Genomic DNA, 14,458 nt, shown 5'->3' with positions numbered 1-14,458 from the left:
CCCCCTCACCCTCATCTCCCTCACCCTCATCTCCCCCATCTCCCTCACCCCCATCTCCCTCACCCTCATCTCCCTCACCCTCATCTCCCCCATCTCCCTCACCCCCATCTCCCTCACCCTCATCTCCCTCACTCCCATCTCCCTCATCTCACTCACCCTCATCTCCCTCACCCCCGTCTCCCTCACCCGCACAGAACAACAACAACCAAACACCAAACCAGAATACAACGAAAACCACAACGTTCCCTCTGACTTCGCTACCTGTCATCGGGTTTACGCAAGTTTGTGGATAACCGGAGTGAAGTGTGTGTGTGTGTGTGTGTGTGTGTGTGTGTGTGTGTGTGTGTGTGTGTTTCATTCTCGCTGTGTGTGTGTGTGTGTGTGTGTGTGTGTGTGTGTGTGTGTGTGTTTCACTCTCGCTGTGTGTGTGTGCGTGTGTGTGTGTGTGTGTGTGTGTGTGTGTGTGTGTGTGTGTGTGTGTTTCACTCTCGCTGTGTGTGTGTGTGCGTGTGTGTGTGTGTGTGTGTGTGTGTGTGTGTGTGTGTGTGTGTGTTTCACTCTCGCTGTGTGTGTGTGCGTGTGTGTGTGTGTGTGTGTGTGTGTGTGTGTGTGTGTGTGTGTGTGTGTGGCAGTGTGTGAAGGAATCGTCCTGCAGGATCTATCATACACACATGCCGCGATTCCACACATCCTTAAACACATTCTGGGGGTGTGGAAGGTACTGACAGTGCACACATACTGGGGGTGTGTGGGGTGGTAGGTACTGACAGTGTACACATGGTGGGGGTGTGGGGGTGGTAGGTAGTGACAGTGCACACATACACCGGCCCCTAGAAAGAGGTCAAAAGTACACAATATGGTAATCACGCAGCGACAACAAAATGTAAAATACATACTAACTTAAACCTGTAGAACAAAAGTGCTTCTTGCGCATAGTAAATTAATTCTAACTTTCATCATTGTATTCACAGAGTTCCTGTCGTATCTTCAGGGCATTCAATATATAAACGCAGAATTTACGAATACTGTAAACAGAACCATTCTTCAGCAAGTGAACATACGATTGACCTTCAGAGTTCAGATGTTTTTGCCGCCGGTTATTGTAAAGGACACAACTGTTTATAAAACGGTTTTCATCTTCGACCACATTACAACGTTTACATGCGTAATTTGAATTACATTTGAATGTTCTCCTAAAAAAATGATCCATTTATTGGGAGCAAACCAAGCCGTAATTTTACTAAACAGTCCCCAAAACACTTTTTATCTATAAAGTCAAAATATTGCTCACACTGAAAACCAGTTTTAAACAATCTGTAGTTATGATATATATCTTTAGACATTACTGACTCGCCCCACTCTTGCATAAATATATCTTTCATTCTTTGCTTAAATAATGACAAAAAAAAGTTTGCTCACAACCAGACATATCCAAACCCAAGTCTAAATAAAGTATTTTTTAACTAAAGACACCCAGCATTTTTTCCCTTTCGTCCAGATTAAACAACATCAAATATACCTGTCTGGGTAATCGGTGCACATTCATATTCAGCAACATTCATATACAGTGGATAAAGTCTTAGTTCGCCGAATGCAAACTTGTTTGGTACTCTAAGTGGTATGTGCAAAAAACGTGTACATGCAAAGGGATGAACCTGAGAGATAGAGACAGATAGATAGACAGACAGATAGATAGATAGATAGATAGATAGATAGAGAGAGAGAGAGAGAGAGAGAGAGAGAGAGAGAGAGAGAGAGACAGACAGAGAGTACTACAATATTCAATATTGTTCCTGTTCCTCCAGACCACTGGAAACACCAAGGGCGAAGCGGCAACACAGCCGAGATGACAGTGGACATTCACCGCAGAAGATACAAGGTATGTTTAATGCTTCTTTTACACCGTGAAGACACTGGACGCCAACTGCTGCCCCTGATATCTCGACAGAAATTTGACTCAGTGGAGAGTGTCTTGCCCAAGTTATTCCTACTTTCTCGGTCAAAGAGGGTTTTAGGACAGTCGGCGTCAGGGATGGTTTCCCAAAGGCCATCTTGCCCCCCGACACTGCAGCACTAAGTGCCAGAGCAACCACGCCTTCTGATTTGAGAGTCATAGTCCTTCACAAAAGACTAAGTTTCAGTTTCAGTTTCAGTAGCTCAAGGAGGCGTCACTGCGTTCGGACAAATCCATATACGCTACACCACATCTGCCAAGCAGATGCCTGACCAGCAGCATAACCCAACGCGCTTTGTCAGGCCTTGAGAAGAAAAAAAGGTGAATAAATAATTGATAAGCTTACATAAATAAATAATAATTATGATATAAAAAAGGTAGTAGTAATGATAATAATAATAAAAAAGACAACAATGATGATAAATAAGCAAATAAATGTAAAACATGAAGACACACATTCACACATACACCCACACATGCATAACATAATTATATGCACCAAACATGCAGTTTCACAGATATGAAAGCACAGTCAAATACATATAAACGTACATGAGCTCCAACACACACACACACACACACACCACACAAAAGACTAAGCTGTTAATAAGTTCCCATTGCAGTGTGGAGAAACCATTGATCACACACACAGCTGTCACTTTGCTGTTGGTCGTGATGTGTGCTTATTCCAGTCTCTCTCATTCTCTCACACACGTCGTCCATTTTGTACAGACACTGCGCCCGTCCGTGTGCTTGGCAACTGCTGCGTGCGTCAGTGTACGTCTGTCTGTACGTTTGTCTGTCTGTTTGCCTCTCTCTGTTTCTGCGTGTGTGAGTGTACGTGTCTCTGTATGTCTGTCTGAACGCCGCTCTCTGTACGTCGTATATCTGTGTGTGTGTGTGTGTGTGTGTGTGTGTGTGTGTGTGTGTGTGTGTGTGTGTGTGTGTGTGTGTGTGTGTGTGTGTGTACAGAATACTTTATTATCTCAACAAGAGAAATTCATATGTGGTGTAAAACAGAAAAAAACAATACAAGAAAATCAGTCATTAAACATGTATATAGATAAACCATATTAAGATGTCAACCTAGGGCAAACCATCATTACAATCAATAATCACAGTAGACAACAACAGAAACCCTTAAAAAGTAATTTAGAGTAAATCATACACACACTATCACAGCCATACACATGCAGTAATAATCACATTTAAAGGACAAACAGTATACTAAAAGCTGACCGACATATAACAATAATATGCAATTCACAGTACTTTGAGTTAAGATGTCATATTCCACACACATACACTCTGGCATTCATTTTCAGTCATACATCTGGCTATCAATTATTGTAATTTAATAGCTGGATTGACAATGGAATAAAGTTGCATTTGGTTCTGTTTGTTTTAAATTTTGGAACACAGAAACGTTCCCCTGAAGTTAAGAGTTGATAATTATTTGCCAGCGTATGGCCGTTGTCGCTTGAAATGCATGTGGCTTTCTGTCGAACTCTGACATTGTACAAATCACACAAACTGTCCTGTCTCACACCCACAACCTTACTGCACACATTCACAATCTTGTTTAGCATATTCTTATTCTTCACAACCAGACCTCCATATCAGCATATAAAAGAAAACAGATTCGATAAAGCATCTATAAAATCCTTCAAGTACTTTTGAATTGACTCTGATGTCTGAGTTTCTGTAGACAACAGATGCGAGACTGGCACTTTTTGTAGATAAAATTTTTATTAGAAGTAAAATTCAGCTTATGATCAAGAATAGTTCCTAGATATTAGTATTTACGCACTCTTTCAAACCTTTATATCATTGATAAACAGGTCACGGATTGGGGTGCCTTTTTTTCTTAACTCAATTATCTTTATTTTTGTTTTCTGGACATTAAGATCTGAGAAGTTTTCTTTACACTAGGAGGAAAATTTTTGGACTTGCTCAAAATAAATAACATCAGAATCTGACAGATCTTCTAGGGCTGAGTCATCAGAATACTTAATTATAGGAGTTGTGACCGAGCCAGTGCAGTCATTTGTATATAGCGTGAAAAGAACAGGTGACAGTACTGTACCTTGAGGGGCACCAGTGGAAGTTCTTTTCACAGCAGACAGAGCTTGTCCAAAGCGGTCCGACTGAGTTCTCTGAACAAGAAAACTGTTTATCCATGAGATGAGGTTTGCACTGATGTTAAATGAGAGAAGCTTACGTACCGTGAGATGTGGCTGAATGGTGTTAAATGCAGGTGAAAATCCAATAAATAAAATACGAACAAACGAATTTGGTTTTCCAGGTGAGTGTATGCATGGTGTAAGAGTGTAAGTGTGGCATCAGCTGTACTCCTGTTGGATCTGTATGCAAACTGGTATTGATCATGGCAGAGTGTTGTGTATGCTAGAATGCGTTTCAGGATGACTCGTTCTAAACATTTCATGACAACTGGGGTCAGGGCTATGGGGCGGTAGTCATTTAAAGAAACAGGGCTTTTGTTCTTTGGCACCAGACTGATCACTGAACGCTTCCACAAAGCAGGCACATGACAATCCCTTAGGGACCACATCGACAGGCTACTGAACACACCACACGACTGTGAGGCACATGTCTTCAGGAGCCGTCCACTGATACCATCAGGGCCTACTGCCTTTTTGACAGGGAACTTGCGAAAGGCAGATATAACAATGCATGGGTTAATGGATTAAACACTTAAAACACTTAACCATTTAAAAAAAATTCTCTAAGAGGGGCAGTTATTTTTTCAAATTCATTGTTGAGATCGCTTCTTTCAAAGCATCATTCAGTTTTTCTGAGAAATCTTTCTGTAGATCTACTGACATACATGGTGCAGACACTGGTGTTGTGTGTTGTCCAGGAAGTAGTTACATACATGGTGCAGACACTGGTGTTGTGTGTTGTCCAGGAAGTAGTTACATACATGGTGCAGACACTGGTGTTGTGTGTTGTCCAGGAAGTAGTTACATACATGGATACGGTACGATACGATGCGATGCAATACGGTACGATACGATGCAATACGGTACGGTACGGTACGATACGATGCAATACGGTACGATACGATACGATGCGATGCAATACGGTACGATACGATGCAATACGGTACGATACGATACAATACGGTACGATACGATGCAATACGGTACGATACGATGCAATACGATACGATGCAATACAGTACGATACGATGCAATACGGTACGGTACGGTACGATATGATGAAATACGGTACGATGCGATACGATGCAATACGGTACGATACGATGCAATACGGTACGATACGGTACGATACCATGTTTGGGGTGTAATTTTCTTTATACGACAAACAGATATGAAGTATGACCACTTTCTAAAACACCCTAAACTTTGTTTAGAGTTCAAAACAGCAAACAACTGTGCGTCTTTAAAAACAAATGTAACATTTGCAGTCTGGAAACAGCTGTAAGTTTGGTCGAACCAATCATGATGGGCTTGTTTTCGAACACAATACCCCCCCCCCCCCCGACCCCGTCCCCCACCACCACCACCCTCCCCCCCACCTCTCTCTCCTATTTTTCATTGATGGATTGATGTAAAAAAAAGGTAATGTTGCTTATTCAATTTACCATCATGTAATACAATCTGGACTTTAGACTTTCGCGCGCGCGCGCGCGCGCACTCACACACACACACACACACACACACACACACACACACACACACACACACACACACACACACACACACAGATGCTTCTAGGATTTATAAGGGGAAAGGGGATCCGTACAAAGCTCTATATTTCATCTTTATTTAAAAAAAAAAAAAAAAATCATAAACAAGCTGTTCTTTTTGTGCACGGAGAGTGGGAAGTGGGCGGTCAACACTGTAATGTAAATGTCAGACAGAACAATGTCCCAATGGCTCAGCCAGACAGAACAATGTCCTGATATCTCAGCCAGGCAGAACAATGTCCTGATATCTCAGCCAGACAGAACAATGTCCCAATGTCTCAGCCAGACAGAACAATGTCCCGATATCTCAGCCAGACAGAACAATGTCCTGATATCTCAGCCAGACAGAACAATGTCCTGATATCTCAGCCAGACAGAACAATGTCCTGATATCTCAGCCAGACAGAACAATGTCCTGATATCTCAGCCAGACAGAACAATGTCCTGATATCTCAGCCAGACAGAAAAGTGTCCCAATGTCTCAGCCAGACAGAACAATGTCCTGATATCTCAGCCAGACAGAACAATGTCCCGATATTTCAGTCAGACAGAACAATGTCCTGATATCTCAGACAGAACAATGTCCCAATGGCTCAGCCAGACAGAACAATGTCCCGATATTTCAGCCAGACAGAACAATGTCCTGATATCTCAGCCAGACAGAACAATGTCCCGATATCTTAGCCAGACAGAACAATGTCCTGATATCTCAGCCAGAGAGAACAATGTCCCGATATCTTAGCCAGACAGAACAATGTCCCGATATCTTAGCCAGACAGAACAATGTCCTGATATCTCAGCCAGACAGAACAATGTCCCGATATCTCAGCCAGACAGAACAATGTCCCGATATTTCAGTCAGACAGAACAATGTCCTGATATCTCAGCCAGACAGAACAATGTCCTGATATCTCAGCCAGACAGAACAATGTCCTGATATCTCAGCCAGACAGAACAATGTCCTGATATCTTAGCCAGACAGAACAATGTCCTGATATCTCAGCCAGACAGAACAATGTCCCGATATTTCAGCCAGACAGAACAATGTCCTGATATCTCAGCCAGACAGAACAATGTCCTGATATCTCAGCCAGACAGAACAATGTCCTGATATCTCAGCCAGACAGAACAATGTCCCGATATTTCAGTCAGACAGAACAATGTCCCGATATTTCAGCCAGACAGAACAATGTCCTCATATCTCAGTCAGACAGAACAATGTCCTGATATCTCAGTCAGACAGAACAATGTCCCGATATCTTAGCCAGACAGAACAATGTCCAGACAGAACAAACCGGATGGGGAAGGAGTGAAGTGTTTTTTGTTTTTTTTTCTCATTTCCCCGCCAAACCAAGAAAAAACCAATAAGACGCGAGAGAAGACCAGGGCAGAAGGATGGTGAGATGGGGGAGGAGACAGACCGGAAGTGTTGCTGCAGCACGGGGGTCCGCCCGGAACTGTTTTCCCAAGGACTTCCCGTCAAACCCAGAAAACATCCTCCCGTAACCGGATGGACTGAAAGAGCTGTCCGAATGCCACAGCACAATGTGCTGTCTCCCAAACAACTTGTACACAGACATCTGCTGTTTTAATGGACGTTTCCAAGGATGTGGTAGTAGTTGCAGCAGCAGCAGCAGTAGAAGTAGTAGCAGCAGCAGTAGCAGTAGCAGTAGTATTAGTAGTAGTAGCAGAAGGACCAACTCAAGCCCGTATAAACGCCCCATCTATCAAAACGCTTTATCTACAGTCACCACTGTGTGTGAGCAGACAGTAAAGGAACTGGGTTTGCAGCATTGCATGTTCGCACTCTGTAGTGTAGTGACTGCAAAGTCAAAAGGTATTTTGAAAAAACATTCGACAAAGTCCAGGGGATTTATTTATTTATTTATTTATTTTTAGGTGTTAGCAGATGGTGCTGTTTTAAATTCGGGTGGCTGTGAGTTCCAGAGGTTAGCGACTATAAGTATAGCAATGTTTTAGTATGTATGGTAGTCTTGTCCGACTATGACCATCAGAACAGCAGAGGAGGCAACTGCTGTCCTGACTATTTGGGCCAGAATTTGATGATAGTGGAGAGTGTCTTGCACAAGTTACATCCCCCCTCTCTCGGCCAAGAGGGTTTTAAGGCCCACTAGCCCCCAAGGCTGCAGCACTAAGAGCCAGTGCAATTTTGCCTCCTAGTTTGAGAGTCATACTCCTTCACAAAAGACTAAGCTGTAAATTAATTCCCATTGCAATGGCGAAACCATTGATAACACAACTCTCATTTTGCTGTTGCCCGACTGTAAACTTATGTCAATCTGTGATATAAGCTGAGCGTAATTACTAGCAGTGCCGTTCCTCTTGTGCTTATCTCCCCGGTACTGACCAGCTGACTCATGACACCTGACTCCATGGATGAGGAAGTGACGGGCGCAATAGCCGAGTGGTTAAAGCGTTGGACTGTCAATCTGAGGGTCCCGGGTTCGAATCACGGTGACGGCGCCTGGTGGGTAAAGGGTAGAGATTTTTACGATCTCCCAGGTCAACATATGTGCAGACCTGCTTAGTGCCTGAACCCCCTTCGTGTGTATATGCAAGCAGAAGATCAAATACGCACCTTAAAGATCCTGTAATCCATGTCAGCGTTCGGTGGGTTATGGAAACAAGAACATACCCAGCATGCACACCCCCGAAAACGGAGTATGGCTGCCTGCATGGCGGGGTAAAAACGGTCATACACGTAAAAGCCCACTCGTGTGCATACGAGTGAACGCAGAAGAAGAAGAAGAGGATGAGGAAGCCGCACTGTATGATCAGCCACAACTGTCGGTACACTCCGTTGAACCCAACAGAAATAGGAAGAGAGCTGGAGGGCAGGTGGTCACTGGGCATGAGACAAATGTAGAGGACCCACCCCCCCACCCACTCTGCACCCCCACACGCACTGGACACAAATCAATTTCCTCGTGGAAATAACAAAGCGTTTTTAATTGATTGATTTGGTTGATTGCTATAGAAAACAATAGGTTGGAATAATAAAGCGTTTTTAATTGATTGATTTGGTTGATTGCTGTAGAAAGCAATAGGTTGGAATAATAAAAGCGTTTCTGATTGATTGATTTGGTTGATTGCTGTAGAAAGCAATAGGTTGGAATAATAAAGCGTTTTTGATTGATTGATTTGGTTGATTGCTGTAGAAAGCAATAGGTTGGAATAATAAAGCGTTTTTGATTGATTGATTTGGTTGATTGCTGTAGAAAGCAATAGGTTGGAATAATAAAGCGTTTTTGATTGATTGATTTGGTGGATTGCTGTAGAAAGCAATAGGCATAATTGATTTGGTTGATTGCTGTAGAAAGCAGTAGGCATAATTCATTACCTATTCCAAAAATTAGGGTTTCGATCACTGTCATTCTAGTAGCCTGCTGAAAAATACCAACTTTAAATTTTAACATGGACACACACACACACACACACACACACACACACACACACACACACACACACACACACACACAGAGAGAAACAGGGTAATCACACAGACCTACCTTGATACACTCATGAGTGAAAAACAACGGCTCCGCAACACCTGACAGGTGTCTTCAACCAACTGCTGCGCGCAGTAAAACTGGTCCATACCTTTCCCATTCACACACACACACACACACACACACACACACACACACACACACACACACACACACACATATATATATATATATATATATATATATATGTGTGTGTTTTTATTTAAGATTTATGTCCCATCATATGACAGAATTTTGTCACTTCTGGCAGATGTATGCATGAACATAAGTTCCATCAATTCAGCAGCCTATCATGGTATGATTCCTTCTCGTTTGAAAACAAGAATAAAATCGAGACCGGAAAAAAAATCGGAGTGGGTTGGGCGGGTTTTGGGGGAGGGGGGGTAGGGGGTGGGGGGTGGAGGGGGGGGGGCGTGAGGGTGTGAGGGTGGGTGAGAGACGGCTGTTAGCAGCACTTAAGCCTGATGTACATCGATCCAAATCCTATTTTCGCGCACAATGGGAAGCGAGCATTTGTGAAACCCAAAACGACACTGGTCCATCTGTAACAGCCAAACGCAATCGGCATTTAATTTTTTGTTTATTTGTTTGTTCACTGTCATAATATCGATTTTCCAAACTTTCCATCTTCAGTCACTGCAATTAGACGATACGTAAAGTGTATATGTTGATCCCAATTATACAGTTTTGCTCACCATCAAAAAACGAATTTTGCACATCTATAGATACGTAGTGCTGGTTCGCCTTGCGAAGATGTCTTCCTCTCCGGGTAGTCACAGCTCCACGCCACGTTAGTGTGAGTGTTCCTTCAATGGGACACAGGACAGGCTGGACACGACTTGTCAGGACTAACGCGGCACGGGCGCGGATGACCAGCACGATGATAACAAAACTAGATCTCGGCCTCTCCACTCAAGGAGTGTCGCAGGCTGAACCAGTCATGATGGAGGAGTTCCTGCCCCCCCCCCCCCCCGCCCCCCCTCCAAACGTGCGGCATACAGGAATACCAGTGTGTGGACATGCCCTGATGCCCACGAACCAGACCCCCAGCTATAGGTTAAATGGCCGGACAGATGGAGTTCGTGAGCCGTAACAGGCAATCGTCTAAGAGAAGGAAAACTCGACAAAAAACCATGAGCTGCTCTGAAGTCGGAGGCCAGCGGGCAGACCTCCTGCAGAGTCACAAGCACAGGAGAAGACCAGACACTACACATCACACCCAGTATGGCCACGCAGACAGTAGTGCTGTTCGTGCAAAACAACTTTGGTCACACAAGATCCGCATTTCATTAATATCAAAACAACTTTTAGCTAGCCGATACGTTCGAATCTGTCGACCTATTGAAATGTATGGATTCCAGCATGCACAACGTTGGGGGTTCTGTCTGGCCTCATGGCCACGGCCCATTGGGGGTTCTGTCTGGCCTCATGGCCACGGCCCAGTGGGGGTTCTTTCTGGCCTCACGGCCACGGCTCAGTGGGGGTTCCAGTGGGGGTTCTTCCTGGCCTCATGGCCACGGCCCATTGGGGTTTTTTCTGGCCTCATGGTCACGGCCCATTGGGTTTTTTTTTCTGGCCTCATGGCCACGGCCCATTGGGGGTTCTTCCTGGTTTCATGACCACGGCCATTGGGGGTTCTTTCTGGCTTCATGACCACAGCCATTGGGGGTTCTTCCTGGCTTCATGGCCACGGCCCAGTGGAGGTTCTTCCTGGCCTCATGACCACGGCCCAGTGGAGGTTCTTCCTGGCCTCATGGCCACGGCCCAGTGGAGGTTCTTCCTGGCCTCATGACCACAGCCATTGGGGGTTCTTCCTGGCTTCATGGCCACGGCCCATTGGGGGTTCTTCCTGGCTTCATGACCACGGCCCAGTGGAGGTTCTTCCTGGCTTCATGACCACGGCCATTGGGGGTTCTTCCTGGCTTCATGACCACGGCCCATTGGGGGTTCTTCCTGGCTTCATGACCACGGCCCATTGGGGGTTCTTCCTGGCCTCATGACCACGGCCCATTGGGGGTTCTTCCTGGCCTCATGACCACGGCCCATTGGGGGTTCTTCCTGGCTTCATGGCCACGGCCCCAGCCTGCCACAGAGGAGGTGAGAGACGACAGAGACCTGGTCGGGAACAATTGACAGTGTGACAGGCGATGCACAAGGACACAGCCCCACTCCTCGTCCTGGGAAGCTGGCTGCCCGTGGTACGACAGAGAGTTTCGAAAGGTCATGGGAAGGTGAATGGGCCGCGCGGCTCATCATACCAAACACACCCAAAGAGCACAGTGAACAAAAACCATTTCCAAACCACCTACATGGTGCACAAAATGTTAGGGACCACATGGACTTAATCTTCAAATGGATGAATGATGATGTATTGTATGGTTTTAGTCAATTTTCAAATGGATGAATAATGATGTATGGAATTAATTAATTTTCAAATGGATGACTAATGATGTATTGTACTATATTGTATTACACCGTATTCTGCATTTCTCTTCAATGATGCTGAGTTGTCGGTCAACAACAGTGTTTGGGACCAGTTGTCAGAGCGACGCCCCTGCCCCGTGCTGCGTTCATGCACGTGCACTTAATGACTGACAATGAAAAAATACAGCTGTCGTTTGTGAACCATTCAGTGAGTGTTTATGACTGAGACAGCAACTTTTAGAACTCTTCTTTTTTTTTTTTTTTGGCCCCGAAGCTGTTCATGTAATGGTTACACTCTCTCCATACGAACGGCGAAAGAGACGACGTTAACAGCGTTTCAGCCCAATTACCATCATCAAAATATTGCAAGCGGAAGGTTCTTATACTGAAGAGGTGAATGTTGACAAAGAATACCACAATTCTTACGACGGAAGCTAAAGGTTGGGTCATTCAGACACCCACTGGACATCCGAGGGGTCTGTGTAGAGGAGAAGAGAGGACTGGCTGTACTGAGTGAGTTAAAACAGCCGTTTGTGTGTTCAGTGTGTGTTTTATGGAAAAAAAACACCCCAAAACCTACCTGCTTTTATGAAGTGACCCCTATTTTTTTGTGAACTCTCTCTCCCTCTACATATATACATATACAAATACACACAGACTTAACAAAAACATAGATGCATATAAAGATGTAGATATATACATAGATACATATAAAGATATAGATATATCCTGCAAGCGAAATTCACTGGAAGTCGCTCCGTCGTCATGCGGAACGTTCAGACACCGTGGCCGCAGTAAACAAAACAATGTCACGGGCCTTGACCTCATCCAAAACAGTCTGTTGGGGACATAAACTGCAAACACGCGTGACGAGTCACGTGCTTCCTCCACCTCCCCCCCATCCCCCCAGCCCCCCACGCACCCCACCCCCCACCCCCACCCCACCACTCCACCTCTTCTCTCGGTGTGGACTTACCCCCCACGTCAGCAGCCGGCGCTGTCGTCACAGATGACAGATCCTGAGTGATCGTCAATGGAGCGTGTAGAGCCTGGCTTCCCTGTCAGGGGCCAGGTATTTCCCTCGTCTTCCTTCCCATCCTTGTCATAAAAAAATAGAGAGTAAATAAAAAATGAATTTCAAGGAGGCTAGCAAACAGGAGTGGTGCCTCTCCCCTCCTCCCCCCCCTCCAACACCCCCGTCCCCATCCCTCTGATCCGTTACCCCCTCTCTCACCCTAACCCATCCCAAGTAAGGACGTTGGCCTATTGTTTCCGTCACGTTGGACAAAAAGTTCGATGTCTGCATCGAAGGACTTGTAGTGACAGAAGGGCTGAGTGTCATGGCAGAGCCCCGTGTGTAGGGTCCTCAGAGCATTCAAGGACTTGTAGTGACAGAAGGACTGAGTGTCATGGCAGAGCCCCGTGTGTAGGGTCCTCAGAGCCTTCAAGGACTTGTAGTGACAGAAGGACTGAGTGTCATAGCAGAGCCCCGTGTGTAGGGTCCTCAGAGCCTTCAAGGACTTGTAGTGACAGAAGGACTGAGTGTCATGGCAGAGCCCCGTGTGTAGGGTCCTCAGAGCCTTCAAGGACTTGCAGTGACAGAAGGACTGAGTGTCATGGCAGAGCCCCGTGTGTAGGGTCCTCAGAGCCTTCAAGGACTTGTAGTGACAGAAGGACTGAGTGTCATGGCAGAGCCCCGTGTGTAGGGTCCTCAATGTGGAACATGGCCCCTCTGAGGATCAGCTTCATCCTAAGATCTGTGTACGACCTCCTTCCCTCGAATACAAACTTGGTGAAATGAGGGAAAGCAGATGACCTTGCGTGCCCACTCTGCCATGGCAAACAAACAGTGGATCATGTCCTCAGCTCATGCAAAGCGGCGGTGTGCCAAGAACGGTACACATGGAGGCACAACCGAGTGCATAAAGAAATTGCACACGTGGTGAGTACTGTCCAAGTAGCACCAACCCCACCAGAAGTTCCAGTAGAGTTCCGCTCGGCAGAAGGCAATAAAGTCTGACCAGCCAAAGTTTCCAAAGCATGGAAACGTGGGCTGCTTGATCGTGCCGAAGATTGGGAATGCACAGCTGACCTACCAGAGGGGAAGAAACACCCGGAAATCACCAGCAAGAGCGGCATGAGACCTGACATAGTACTCCACTCCAAGGCAACGAAACAAGCGATTCTGATTGAGTTCACTGTGCCATACGAAAGCAGAATGGAGGAAGCACACATCTACAAGACCAAGAAGTATGCTAGCAAGTCTAGCCAGAAGCCTGAGAGAATCTGGCTTCCAAGCCAAAGTATTTGCCGTAGAGATTGGTGCAAGAGGGTTTGTGGGCGCATCTGCCCACAGCCTCATGAAACAGCTGTCGATTTCTGGCAGAGAGAGGACATGGGCTCTCAAGGCAATGGCAGAAGCAGCAGAAAAGAGTTCCAGCTGGATCTGGTCGAGAAGGAATGAAATGAGGATTAAATTTTCCCTACTCAAACTAGGCGTACGATAGCTCAGTGGTTAAAACGTCTGCCAGAAAAGGTGACTCAGTCCTGAAGTGGGGACCACCCTGGAGGCGCTGGTTCGAACCTGCTGAGGACCAGGAAAACAGAAAAAGGAAAAGGCGGCAATACAAGGGCATCCAGGAGTCATGACCTGGGTGCGGCCCCGCCCCTTAGAGTGTAAGTAGTTCAGGGCCGAAACACTTGACTGAGGGTGGCTTCTCTGAAGACCTTGTACTGTCCAGCTCTCCCTAGTGTTTATCACTGACTGACCAAATTTCATTCCTGTGTCGTAATCTTCGCCTTCACATACTAGCCTCA

General features: G+C 45.6%; 1 protein-coding gene across 6 annotated transcripts in view; it reads left to right on the top strand.

The window, feature by feature from the left end:
• The window catches only part of LOC143283123 (uncharacterized), a 67,166-nt gene that overhangs the window by 5,345 nt on the left and 47,363 nt on the right, over positions 1-14,458 (top strand). For all 6 annotated transcript variants that reach the window (XR_013055344.1, XR_013055343.1, XM_076589263.1 and 3 more), the window contains exon 2: positions 1,806-1,879. Coding sequence is in view for 2 of the 6 variants with exons in the window: in XM_076589263.1 (XP_076445378.1) it covers positions 1,806-1,879 (74 nt within the window). In the remaining 4 variants the exon portion in view is untranslated. The remainder of the gene's footprint in view (positions 1-1,805; positions 1,880-14,458) is intronic.

This window comes from Babylonia areolata, chromosome 6, assembly GCF_041734735.1.
Source record: "Babylonia areolata isolate BAREFJ2019XMU chromosome 6, ASM4173473v1, whole genome shotgun sequence".
Lineage (NCBI taxonomy): Eukaryota > Metazoa > Mollusca > Gastropoda > Neogastropoda > Buccinidae > Babylonia > Babylonia areolata.
The sequence above is the reverse complement of the archived record's forward strand: the minus strand, read 5'-3'. Positions and strand labels throughout refer to the sequence as shown.